The 13,183-nt window shown below is 46.2% G+C and overlaps 1 protein-coding gene across 3 annotated transcripts; it reads left to right on the plus strand.

The window, feature by feature from the left end:
* Window positions 1-706: 706 nt before the first annotated feature.
* On the plus strand, window positions 707-13,151 carry LOC108936583 (bestrophin-3-like). Of its 3 annotated transcripts, XM_029248817.1 has the most exons (9): window positions 707-1,154; window positions 3,242-3,336; window positions 4,796-5,029; window positions 6,702-6,856; window positions 7,578-7,655; window positions 9,261-9,413; window positions 11,351-11,431; window positions 11,561-11,712; window positions 12,247-13,151. In XM_029248817.1, the coding sequence occupies exons 1-9, from the start codon at window positions 1,003-1,005 to the stop codon at window positions 13,061-13,063; spliced, it is 1,917 nt and encodes a 638-aa protein (XP_029104650.1). In that variant the 5' UTR covers window positions 707-1,002; the 3' UTR covers window positions 13,064-13,151. The 3 variants fall into 3 exon arrangements, with proteins under 3 accessions (XP_029104650.1, XP_018611561.1, XP_018611560.1); XM_018756045.2 differs by lacking the exon at window positions 707-1,154 and having other exon boundaries at window positions 3,272-3,336; window positions 3,507-5,029; XM_018756044.2 differs by lacking the exon at window positions 707-1,154 and having other exon boundaries at window positions 3,293-3,599.
* The last annotated feature ends 32 nt before the right edge of the window (window positions 13,152-13,183 follow it).

Raw genomic sequence — 13,183 nt, forward strand, 5'->3', positions numbered from 1 at the left:
ATCCATGCAGACACAAGGAGAACATGCAAACTCCACATAGACTGAGTGGGGATTGAACCCACGTCCTCTCACACCACCCTGGCACCGTGAGACAGTAGCGCTACTCACTGTGCTACCCTTTATGAACTTTATGAAGAGTGGTGATCTAAAAATGAGCACACACTGCTGTGTCCAAGAACTGTAGGTGTGTATTCAACACAGGCACATGAAAGCACATGCCACTGGAAAGCGCTACTTTATATCTCTCCTCTTTTGCAGCCCAGCAAAAATAGTTTATGGTTTGAGGGCCCATGTTTAGGAGAGACACGGTTACATAATGACAGGGGGAAAATCACACTGTCCTCTTGGATTCTACATGAGATTTTGGGGCCCTATGGAAAGAAAGAATGCAGAACTGCGACTTTCTTATGCTTCTGGCACTTAATGTGGCACGGGCAGCGTGTGTGAACATGTGCATTTACACACCTGCTGCTTCCAACTTGGACAATTTTCTCCCCTAACAGACTGATGATTCTATCATTTGTTTCTCACTGCCTTCCTCTCCCTGTGCTGCACCTTAGTACGCAAACACGTGCACTTGTGGGGAGGATAATTTTAGCAGGAGCTGAATCGGCCAATGACGGCGTGTCTGTCCCGCTGCGCGTGCCAGGCGGGAGCGCGCGACATGGCCACACGCGCGCTGACGACACGCGCTTCATTTGCCGAGGAGCCGGAGCTGCAGCGGTAACGTGTGCGGGACGGTGCGCGTCTCCTGGGAGCCTTGGGCTGTTCATCGGGGAGCGCTTCTCCAGGACCTCTTACCTATAAATAAATAATCGTGCATACAGAAATACATAAATTCTGTAACACACAACCGGCTGAGGGGACGGGAGCGGTGTCCCCGTCTCAGCACAGCAAGCCAGGTGTCCGCGCGCCTTTCCCTCGTGGCGCGAGGCCAAAGGACGCTGCGAGGCGACCACCGGTTCAGACCGGGCCGTAGAGAGGTACTGAAGAGAGCTCAAGATGACCGTGACCTACTCGAGCAAAGTGGCGAACGCGACCTTCTTCGGCTTCCACAGGCTGCTGCTACGCTGGCGGGGCAGCATCTACAAGCTGCTCTACCGCGAGTTCTTCGTTTTCGCGTCGCTCTACTCTCTGCTGAGCCTCGTCTACAGGTAGCGCCGCGCGCCCCCTACCCGTCCCCCCCCCCCATCCTCCTCATCATCATCATCATCATCATCATCGTCCTCATCCTCCTCTGCCCCGAGGCGCGCGACCGCTAAAGGAGCCGCATAGCTCCCGACACTCGAGTGGTCGCAATTATAAAGACCCTGAGAATAGTGCAGAATACGACATGCTCTGTTCAGGTTTCCCATAGTGTGTGTGTGTGAGTGACACAGAGAGAGTGTGTTCCACTTACGTATGGATGAGTGACCCATTGTTAAGTAGTGTATCTAGCAGTAAGTCACCGTGGTGAATAAGGTATGTGGGCTGATAGTACATACATAGAGTTCACTGGAAGTGGCTTTGGAGAAAAGCTTCTGCTAAATAAATAAATGTAAATGAATAGCACAGAATACTAGTGTAAAATAATACAGAATAGTGTAAAACAATACAAAATACTGCAGAATAAGGCAGAATAGTGCAGAAAATTGCAGAATAGTGGAGATAAAAACTATCGTATAATTCCTTATTTTTGCTACTGATAGATTGTATCGGGCGTAGCGGTGACTAAAGACTGCTTTTTTGCTGTTTCTGTTCCTGTGCTTATTTTCAAAATTGCCTTTAGTGTGTGAATATCGGTCTTTGTGTGCCTGTGTGTATTTGCTCTGTTGTCTCTATAAAAAGTTTCCATTGATTTATCGTATGAACTCTGTATAATATAGAACACGTTTTTTCCAAGGCTTGTTGTCCATGTAAGACACACAATGGGACTCCTTTCACATCCTCTGTTATGATCGCTGTGCCCCTCCTTTTAACAGTGTTTTTGAGTACAATTTGAGTTGGAGATTGGAGATCAGAGAAGTAGGGAGGGAAAGAAAGAAAGAAAGAAAAGAAAGAAAATGCAAAAATGCATGGGTGCAATGTCAGGGATGAGGGCGAGAGACCGAGGAGTGGACCCAGTTGCGGGTTTGATTACTGTGGGAACAAAACAAGGAGTAAGCAGGGATTGTAGTCAGGGACAGGCGTGGGTCGTTTGAGGCGCAGACGTTCTTGGGATAAGACAGGAATCCAAGTCGATGAGGTGAAACAGGAGATCATTTTGAAACTGGGAAGGCAGCAAACAGGGAATGAAGGGCAAAGGCCGAAGAGGGACTGGAAGGTCAAGGAGGTAAGTGGGTTTCTATCACTATCGCTGGAAAAGTGGGTTTACTCAATGAGGTTTCGCATCCGGGTGAACCGGCATGTCTTCCTTTATACCCTATAATATAGCGTGCATGTGTCACAGAGTGAGTGTGTTTCACTGATGCATGGATGAGCAACCCTTTGTAAGTAGTGTATCTAGCAGTGTAGTCACCTTGGTGAATAAGATGTGTGGGTTAGTAACGCTACGTAGTATCTGTTGTATGTCGCTTTGGACAAAAGCGTCTGCTAAGTGAATAAATGTAAATGTACCCTGCTGCTCTAATTCGGGGCAGGTGCGGTTGATTGGCATGAGGGTGTGCCCGTGACATGCAAGAGGAACGTGTTCCCCAAATATTATCAGTACCGCTGTACCACAGTAGTATTGTACCTCTGTATTACTGTACCACTGATCATATTTTATATGTCAGTCCCAGATTTCTGTTGATACAAGTTGTTGCACCATTGCTATTCAGTACTTCTCTGCCTGATGAGAAAAACTAAATAAATAACAAAATAAAGGACTCAGCTTCAATCTGTGTTTTTAAATTTGTTATCAATTTATTTTAAAGTGTTTGACATTAAAACTATAATCCATTTTTTGGGTCCCCAGTTAGTTGGTGTTATGTTAAAAATCCACTCATGTACAAACACAGAGAGAACAGGTGAATGACTATGGTAAACTAATATGAAACAGTGATGTGGCAGTAGAGTGTAAAAAAGGATAAGGAAAAGAAGTCCAGCTGATATAGGTCAGTGTGTGTTGAGACTGATCCCTCTGTTTTCACTTTTTTTTTTTTTTTTTGGACTGTCACATGCAAATGTGCTTTTAGAGCCACACTGTGAACCCACGAAAGCCTTTGTAAATAATATGTACAATAACATAATGTACATAAGAAATATCTTCTATCCATTGCAGACTCTTTCTTACAGAAACACAGAAGCATTACTTTGAAAAGTTGTCCCTGTACTGCGATAAGTACGCTGAGCAGATCCCTGTGACGTTCGTGCTCGGTAAGTGGACCGGCTCCGAGTCATGCAGAGGGCAATGGGGGCAGCGCTAAAGTGCAAGACCCCTCACCCTGCATCCTTGCATGCCTGGCAAAGCTGCCGAAATTGTGGCCAAGCACATTTGGCCTGTTTTCTGTTTCCTTTCCCTCTCCCTTGACCATTTTCCGCTGTAGGGACAGCTCTTTGCCTGCTCTGCTCAAGCATGTGAGATTCTTCCACCCGAGAGCACTGAGCTTGTCTCGAACCCATTCGAACAGACAGAGGCCGTGAGTGTCACGCCGCTTCCTATGAGCCATCCACCAAAGTCCAGACAACTGCTTCTGCTGCTATTCCATGTTCTATTCGTAACATCTTTTCCTGCTTTAAAATGATCCACAACTGGAAAAATATGTTCAGGAGGCTGTGCATACAGCCTTGGGATGGCTGCAGAACATGCAAGTGTGTGGCACAGGCGCCAATGGACTAAATGGGAATAAACCGCAATTGCAGCTATTTGCCTGCAGTCAGGCAGCAGAAATATGGCGCTACTAAGGCTGTTATTCTGCCATCTGTAATCCTACATGGCATTGACGGTAAGATGATAAGTGGCACTTGCATCTCTGCTGCTCTTCTGTTTGTCGTCTCGCAGCATTAGGGTGAGGTCAGATCCAGGTGTCAGACAGGGGAAGCGCCAGCAGGTGACAGAGCCATTTCTGTAGGTGTGGGCTACTTTACACTTGCAGAGGAGAGAAACGTGTGAAATGTGAAGGAAAAGCAGGGAAGGATAAGTTCTGGACACATTACTGCCCATGGATTTTGGATTCCTTTTGTTGTACGTTTTGATGCTCAACCAAGGGGACCTCGTAGTTGGGAAAGGATTACTTAGACAATACTCTACGACCTGTAGAAATAAACAGGTTGGTGTTTTTGAAGTACAAAAAAACATTTTGAATGAAATTTTGTGTTACGTGGAAGAGCCACGATATAGCGCTGAGCCTTGCACAACACTGCATGTATCTATAAAAAACATTTTGCATTTCATCACATTGTACTTTTCCTTCAACTTTTCACCTTGACTTTCTGGAATGGACACTTATCTGTGTGGGTTGGAGTCTGCTAGTACTTTCTCTATGTGACCCTGTGTTAAGCTTCAGTATCAGATAAGTACCAGTATGAAACACTGTACTGTACATCCATGTTGCTTGTTATTCATTTTAACTATGTGCAATCCTGTTTGTGGCTTTTAGAATCCCTTAAAACAAAAGCACTGTAACGGCTAATCAGAGTGGAGGCTCAGTACCCTGCAGGACTACATGCCAGTTTGGATTTTCATCTATGATGTAGTTTCTCTCCTGCTTGGCTGCAGATGCCTCCTCGTTCACTGCATTAGCAGTACAATATTTTACAGTACAGTACAGTTCTGATCCTGCTTGGATCCCACCCTCCCAGCCCCAGAGCAATGTGCATGTCCTGTTTCTGTTAGGTTTCTATGTGACACTGGTGGTGAACCGCTGGTGGAACCAATTTGTGAACCTACCGTGGCCGGATCGCCTCATGTTCCTCATATCCAGCTGTGTGCAGGGCCGCGATGAGCAGGGCCGCCTGCTCCGGCGCACACTGGTGCGCTACGTCAACCTCACCTCCCTGCTCATCTTCCGCTCTGTCAGCACAGCCGTCTGCAAGCGCTTCCCCACCATGGATCACGTGGTGGAGGCAGGTATGAGGCTCTCAGCCCACCACTGTCCTCCACCTAAACCTCCTCAACAGGCCTGGAGAGAGACAGTCCAGTCTCTTCCTTCCTTCCTTGTGGAGTGAACAGTGACTGCAGCCAAGCAGTCACCAGGGGGAACATTGTTCTGATATTGCAGCATTAATTGTATGGGAATTGTGTGTTTACTTTTGCTGGAAAAAACAAAAGGCGTCTGCAAATGAATAAATATAAATGTAAATCATGATCATCATGTAGCCGAAGCCAGGCATCATGAGTTGGGGGGGATTGCCCTCTAATACGTGCAAGATTAAATTAATATTTAACTCATGGTTCAAATCTAAGCTTGGGGGTCTTTGAACAAGTACGGTAAGGGTTAGGGTAACAGTTACTAACTGAGTTAGGTTAAGCCTGGTAAGCGGTTGGTAAGAGAGGTACCGGTACTACGGGTAGTGTACTGACTGTAACTTACGAGTAACCATCTCATAATAATGATTAAGTACAATTACATAAATAAAATCAGTTTTTTTAAAAAAAAACCTACAACAATTCAGTTGTACAAACCTTGTGCCTCTTCGGAGGGTTGCTAATCCTTATATTAAATAAATTCTTTTGCTCTTGGAACACGCAGCTAACCACAGGCTGAGCTAAGTTATACCTGTGCGCCAACCGTATTAAACTAATTGGGTAATTCTAAACGCAAGGGCTCTTGGGAAAACGAGATCGTGTCAAAATAAAAGGTCCCTTTCAATGACCGTATGCCATTGCAGTAATATGACCAAATAAAAGTACAAATACAAAAGGAAATCAAATTTAACAAGGTATTCACGAAGGAAGACAAGTTTTAAACGTCAACGTCCTTTACAGTAAAGGTTAGGATTAGGTTTAGTAAATGTATTTAGTGTCTCCTCCTGTGACAATCGTAGATATTTATCATGATTTTTTCAACTGCAATAAAATATGGATGGTTAAAGAATACTTAATCTGCATTTGATTACGGCTTAATCACTGTTTTGTCAGCAGTGATCCTTCAAAGAATCATATCTACCGTTCTTTCAGTTGAGTTCTACAGTGTCTGGGATTTTGACTTCTCTGTGGACGGACCACACTCATCGTTCACAGGGTATGGAAGTAATTCTATATAACAGCTATAAATAAGGGCTGAACACACAGACACGCGGGATGTTCTCCTCTATCATGTTGCAGTGTGGGACAAACACACCACACACAGTTACAGAAGGTGGTCTGTCTGCAGGATGGAAGGGTGGAAAACTTTTGAAATTGTCAGCACCGATCTTAAAGGTTAGGAATTAGAGAAACCAAGCCTTCCAAGAACCCATGTGTGGAGAAGGGCACATCTCAGTGGATCAGGCTGGCAACTCCAGGTTAGGGTTCAGATTTCAGCAATGTCATTTGTCCATGCTGTTGCAGTGATGGAATAAACTGGCACTGTTCCACCTTTGCTTTATGATTGCACTTAAAAATGGCTTCAGTGGTAGCGGTGGGGGTTGCACTTTTCCAATCGGTAGGGGACATGAACAGTAGGAGGACGTGATAGCTGGAAGAGGACAGCAGAGACTGGAAAAATGAAAGTTGAAATCTGTGCAAAAAGAGGATAACTTACAAATCCTGCTGTTCATGCTAAATGTTGTTTTCATGCCGTACCTGTTGACCTGCTGAGGCTTCATGACTCCTGAGGAGAGGAAGATCTTTGAGAATCTCAAGTCCCCCCACCTCAAGTATTGGGTGCCTGTGGTGTGGTTCACCAATCTGGCTTCTAAGGCGAGAAAGGAGGGCCGCATCCAGGACAGCGTGGACTTGCAGGCCATTTTCAATGTGAGTGCACTTCTTCAGGAGCACCTTTTACACGAGCGGTGAAATGTGGGTCAGGTCTTGGGAAATAATGTGTTGGAGACATCACAGGGCTTAATGATATATGTAGGGATGCAATATGTAAGAGTCAGAATGTCTGCCAAAGCACACTGAGACCAATGATCTTGCCAGGCAGAGGTTGAGCACAGGTCTGGTTTCAGATCTGGACATCATAAGGTCTTCGAAAAAGGAAAGAGCGTAATATGATATAATTTTCCGTGAGTTCCAGTCTTAGCTTGGGAATGTTCCCATTCCTTCTGGGCTCCAATCCCATCCCATATTGTATTTACAGAAATTATTCTTATGGAGGGGGTTGTGGTGGCGCAGCAGGTTTGGCCGGGTCCTGCTCTCTGGTGAGTCTGTGGTTTGAGTCCTACTTGGGGTGCCTTGCGATGGACTGGCGTCCTGTCCTGTGTGTGTCCCCCTCCCCCCTCCAGCCTTACGCCCTGTGTTGCCAGGTTAGGCTTCGGTTTGCCGTGACCCTACTCAGGACAAGCCGTTTTAGACAGTATGTATGTATGCATGTCTGTATGTATGTATCTATTATTATGAAAGAGCCAGTTGAAACTGTCTCACTTCCTTTCCTCAATGATAGGTAATCCAGAGGACAGAGCACTCTGGGCAGACAAGCAAACCTGCTCTCAACTCATCACTGTCTTCCCTTTTATTTAAACTGTTGATGCAGGAGATGAACAAGTTCAGGACATGGTGTTCCACCCTGTTTGGTTATGACTGGGTGGGGATCCCGCTGGTGTACACACAGGTGAGGAGTCTTTTCGGTGTGGCCTGTGGATGTTACCTACCTATTTTGAGGAGTATTAAAGTGTGGCTGCAGTTCATTGAACCACAATGCCCATCATTCCACATTGATGCAGGAAAAAACATAGCCATTGGTGTCAGAAGCCCTTAACCACTGGATTCCAGCAGTGTGTCACCTATCCTATAGACCTATAGAATAGGTATCACTATAGTCCTCATTTACATTAGCAGACGCCTCTTTGTTCCCACTTATCCTTTGTACTCGGCTCTAGATTGAATTGGATTTAGCCACTTCTTTCATTAAAGGGACATGAGAAATGTGTCATTGTTCTCAAGCGTGAGAGCCTGAACCCCATTAATGTCCTCCCAGGGAGAAATAAAGCACATCTGGATTACTTGTCTCATGTACTAATTGGTCTCCAATGAGAATAAAACCCAAGGACACCTCCACATTCTGGACAAGTCACAGTGTTTGTACTTCAACAAGATCTTATTAGAGCCTTAAACATTAAAACTGTCCATTGCATTATTCAGAGGCTCTCTTTGGCCTCTGCTCACGTGATAGAGCAAGATGCAAGGATTGAAAGCAATTCTGTACCCGCATGTGTGGTATGCTCAACATGTCCTGGGCGTAGCAGTCATTCATCAGCAAGGTTTATGTGGAAGAGGCCCACTACTGTGCCAGAACCCCGCCTGTCTCATATTACTTCTAAATATAAAGCGGTGGGTATTTTTGGTGAACTATTCTTGGGTTTGGTGCTGTTGGAGTGGCCTGTCCTAACACTTGGAGGGTGTAGGTCAGTATAAGACAGTCCAAGCATCGGTTGCTCGTTTAGTTATCTTGGGGTTGGAAGGAATGCATGTTTTTGAAATTAATTCTGCAAGCAACAGTTTGAAGAAACAGTGCAGTTGTTCCGCTACACGAGAGTGTGTTTCAGGGAGATCCCCTTGTTCTGTGAGCGTACAGATTCATTGCATCTCATCAGTTCCACAGGAAAATGGAGGTTCTAAGAACTGTCAAGGCTCAAACCCAGCCTTTAGTCATTTATTGTAATGCTTTTTAGTTTCAATGCAATTCTTCTGATTTAAAAAAGGGACAGCTGGTAGCATAGTGGTTGGAGTGACTGCCTTTGGATCCAAAGGTTGCAGGTTGGAGCCTTGCCTCTGGCTGTAGTACTGTTGAGCAATATACTTACCCTGAATTGCTCTAGTAAAATTACCCAGCTGTATAAATGGGTAAGTAATTGTAACCTTAATGTTGTAAGTTGCTTTGGCAGAAAGTGTCAGCTGAATGAATAAATGTACAACAAAAACAGTTTCTGAGCTTTGTTAGCCAAAAGTTTGCCCATGGAGGTGAGCACACAGCCCTTTTGAGGCACAGCGGTTGAGTAGCTCTGTATGTTGTAAACAAGGCCAAAATAGGAATCTGCACAACTGAGGTATGTTTCTGAACAAGTGAATGGCTTTTTCTTAGACTGGAATTGAAAAACCTATGTGTAAGGGTTCAGCTCTTCTGAACACAAGTTAGTTCTTGAGTTAAATGAAGAGATATCAGTTGGGCTGTTACTCAGTCTTACCCAACCGTGTCTCCTTCTCCTTCCCACTCTAGGTTGTGACCCTGGCTGTTTACACCTTCTTCTTCGCTTGCATCATCGGGCGGCAGTTCCTGGACCCTGCACAAGGCTACCCGGGACATGACCTGGACCTTTATGTGCCCATCTTCACACTGCTGCAGTTCTTCTTCTACTCCGGTTGGCTCAAGGTACAAGCCCCTTCCACCACCCCATTCCTCATTTCAACCTCCATGTAGTTAGGGCATAGCACAAGGTTCAGTTCCTCATATCCTACTGGTGTTGTCAGAGAGCCCTTCTGCAGACTCGTGACCACTGTAAGTGATATGGTGTATTTAAGGGCTCAAGCAGCTGTTCTGTATGAAATTATCGATTATCTCATTTTAATATTACCTTGCATTATTGGGATCTGACCAAAACCCTTTGCTGGACTAGAAATTTGAATTTATTTCATTTATCGTATGATCAAAAACAGATCTTTAGCAACATAGGGCAAGCTTTAAGCTCTAAAACTGGCTTCATGTAGCCGAAGTTTAACATCTGTATCATCAGTGTTCATCACATCCACTGGTGTGGGTGTGTACGAGGGGCAGTGATCCAGCAGATGTTTTGCAGTTTGTTGCTGCTCTCCCCTTGGGCATCCAGGGTTGTCTGTTAGTCCCATTTTGTACATGTGTGCCCTGAATCAGCCATGCCTGGTGCGTAATCGGTTTAGGCGCTCCCAGCAGTGTAGGTGTAGCTGGCTTCCAGGCGGTTCAGAGGACGGCACTGGGATAAATCTGTGTAGCCATGAATCACCAGTCTTAGTCCATTGCTTTTGCCACTCAGCTTCCGCCCAGCCTTTCTGTGACTTGCCATCGCTGCTGTCGAGCAGCTGCACCACGCACCAATGGAATGGCTTTCGAGATTTCAGGCAGAGCTGCTTAAGTGACATAAAGTTAAATCCAAACAAAGAAAAGACCATGTGTCCTAGAACTTGGAAATCAAGGCTCAACAAAATTTGTTATATTGCCATTTTTTTTCTCTTGAGAACAGTATCGACAGTATATAGCTCAGATTACTGAGCGTATCCCATATTTCCTGGGTCTATGGTCGACTGCAGGCAAGACATGTGCTCCTGACTACACACACACACACACACACACACACACACACACACACTTCACTCATATCCTACCAGCTCATCGCACTGGCTAAGTTTACTTAGGGGAGCGACCAGCCGGAGACCTTACATCATACCTACGTGCACATTGAGCAACCAGAGATACTGACATCCAGACGTGTAAACAGACCCGGCCTGATACTGAAGTAGACAAACACAGAAACAAAAACAGACAAAAAAATATAGACCAGCTAAGTCACCAACATAATAACCGGCCTCGCAGCCAGGAATAAAAACAACTAGATGCACAAACATCGGATCACGGTAATATGAGAGGCACAAGATGGACAGAACTGTCAAAAGCAGACAGCTAAAAACCCATAAACATCGAGGAAGCCCATCAGTCCATGGCTATGCAAACCATCGACACTGTGAGCCTCCACCACCAACAGATCCAGCAGAAGGTAAATGCTGGCCATTTATATGTATTCATTTAAATGATGCTTTTCTCCAAATACAGCTGGGTAATTTTTATGGTAAGTATCTTGCTCAAGTCTACCACAGCTAGAGGAGGATCCAAACCAGGAGTGAAACCAGCGACCTTTGGGTACAGAGGCAGCAGCTGTAACCACTGCCCTACCAGCTGCCAGTTGCCCTACCAGCATAGACAGTTCCACCTGTTGTCAAGGTTATGACTTTTTGGAAAGACTGACTGAAAGGTGCCGTGCTTCTTCCTGCCCTTCAGCACCCCACAAAATATGAGAACTTGCATTGTGTGGGAAATAAATCTACTTCATGAACACTTTTCAGTGTTTCAGTTGACTTTCTTTGTTTAAATGTTTCTCCATTAATACGACAGATTACCTTCAGTCAGGTTGGGGGAGTACTGTATATTGTACCTCAACTCTTCTCCTCACCCCTCTGCTTTAATCCATATGTGATGGCATGTGAAGCGTGTCCTGTGACTACCATTAGCTCATATTTATGTACTCAAATCTGATTGATTGTGCTCATGTTTGTCCCCAGGTGGCGGAGCAGCTGATTAACCCCTTTGGAGAAGATGATGATGACTTTGAGGTCAACTGGTGTATTGACAGAAATTTGCAGGTGAGCCGACTATTCCCCAAAGTGTCATATTCATTCAAGTCACTAATCGTGATGTTTCTGCAGAATCTGAGAAAACCTGCTTTGACGTGACATACCATGAGCACCCAGCTCACATTCTGTCCATGGTAGGTGTCCCTGATGGCCGTCGATGAGATGCACATGAACATTCCACGCATGACCAAGGACATTTACTGGAACGACTCCAACGTGAGGCCTCCTTACACGCTGGCTGCAGCCGACTACTGCATCCCATCCTTCCTGGGGTCCACCACTGACATGGGGTGAGAATGCGCATGCACGCGCACACGGGCGCACACATACACACACACAGAGGCACATTTGTCTTGATATCATCAATATCATTCACCAGTCTTGAGTGACCAGCACTAAGGAGTCCTCCCACTACAAACTTATTTACTGAGTGTGAAATATGTCTCGCATAAAAAGTGGCCGCATGTATGAGAAAGATAAATCGGAACCCTGGGGGGTCCACACACCCGATATTGTACTGTGTGTGTGTGTGTGTGTGTGTGTGTCTGTTTATACGACAGAGCCTGGTTCAGTCACCTCTTGTAAACATTAAAGGATGCAGTGCCTTTGCTGCAGATTACCATTTCAGAGTCAAGTTGGGTGGATGTATTAAGAAAGTGCTCTGTGTCCAAAGATAGTAGGACCATAAGCCTTGCTCCCAGTGTGCAATGCTGTCTGAGCAGTGAGTTATATGGCGAACACTAGTCCGCTCCCAGTCAAAGACCTCCTTTCCACATTGATGCATTTGAACCCTTTCCCATTCTCCACTGCCCCTGTTGTACCAGTCTGTCAGATGTGCTGCAGTACGATGACCTAGACTGGCAGGACTTGCGGAATCGGCGCCAGGAGTCAGTTTTGGGCCGGGTGCGGCGGCTGCTGAGTGTGCAGGAGCCACCAGACCTCACCCACGGTCGTCCCACTTTCAAGCGCCACAGCAGCGACATCTCCAGTGTCTTCTTCCCCTTCACCCCGGACCACCGGACTCACCCAGCGTATGAGGACCAGGGCCACCACAGACCTCATCTATTCAACTCCCACCCTGGCCGCCCTCACTCCCCTCCAGAGACTCTGACACCCGTACGGGAGGTGAGCAGCAGCCCTTCTTCCCCTGATTCCCCAGCCTCCACTGAGGTGCCTACAGTGGTGATCACCCCACCTCCTCCTCATTCCACGGATCAAAAGCCCATGCCCCAGAACAGCGTAGTCGCACCACCCACAGATATATGCTCTCGTGTCGACCACAGAAGCCAGATGGAGTCAGCGCCGGCCCAAAGACTTCAGACACCAACGGGGAACAACTCCAGTGAGGAGTCTCTGAGCACAGACACTCCTGTGGATTACAGTCCCACAGAAATGGGTCCCAAGAAGTTTCGCTGGAGCATCCCTGCTGACAGGTGGACCCAGGACACATCCAAGAGCTCTCTGTGCCACCTGCCAAGCCCTAGCGTAGTGGTGAAAAAGAGAGGTCTTGACACAGCCTCCCACTTGCATGCTGAATCCGACCATAGCAAGGCACTACAGAGCCTGGTAGAGACCAGCAGTGAGGAGAGTCTGGAGGAGACCAACCATCACGACAAAGCGACAACACTGGGGAACTCCTAACATTGTCACGCACACACACACACACACGCACACACACAGGCCATACCCCTATGCCTTGTTAAAGCTAACTTCAGCTATTGTTCCAAAATATGACTCCAAAATGTGAATATGTCTTTGTTC

The sequence above is a fragment of the Scleropages formosus genome, chromosome 24, assembly GCF_900964775.1.
Source record: "Scleropages formosus chromosome 24, fSclFor1.1, whole genome shotgun sequence".
In the NCBI taxonomy this organism is placed as follows: domain Eukaryota; kingdom Metazoa; phylum Chordata; class Actinopteri; order Osteoglossiformes; family Osteoglossidae; genus Scleropages; species Scleropages formosus.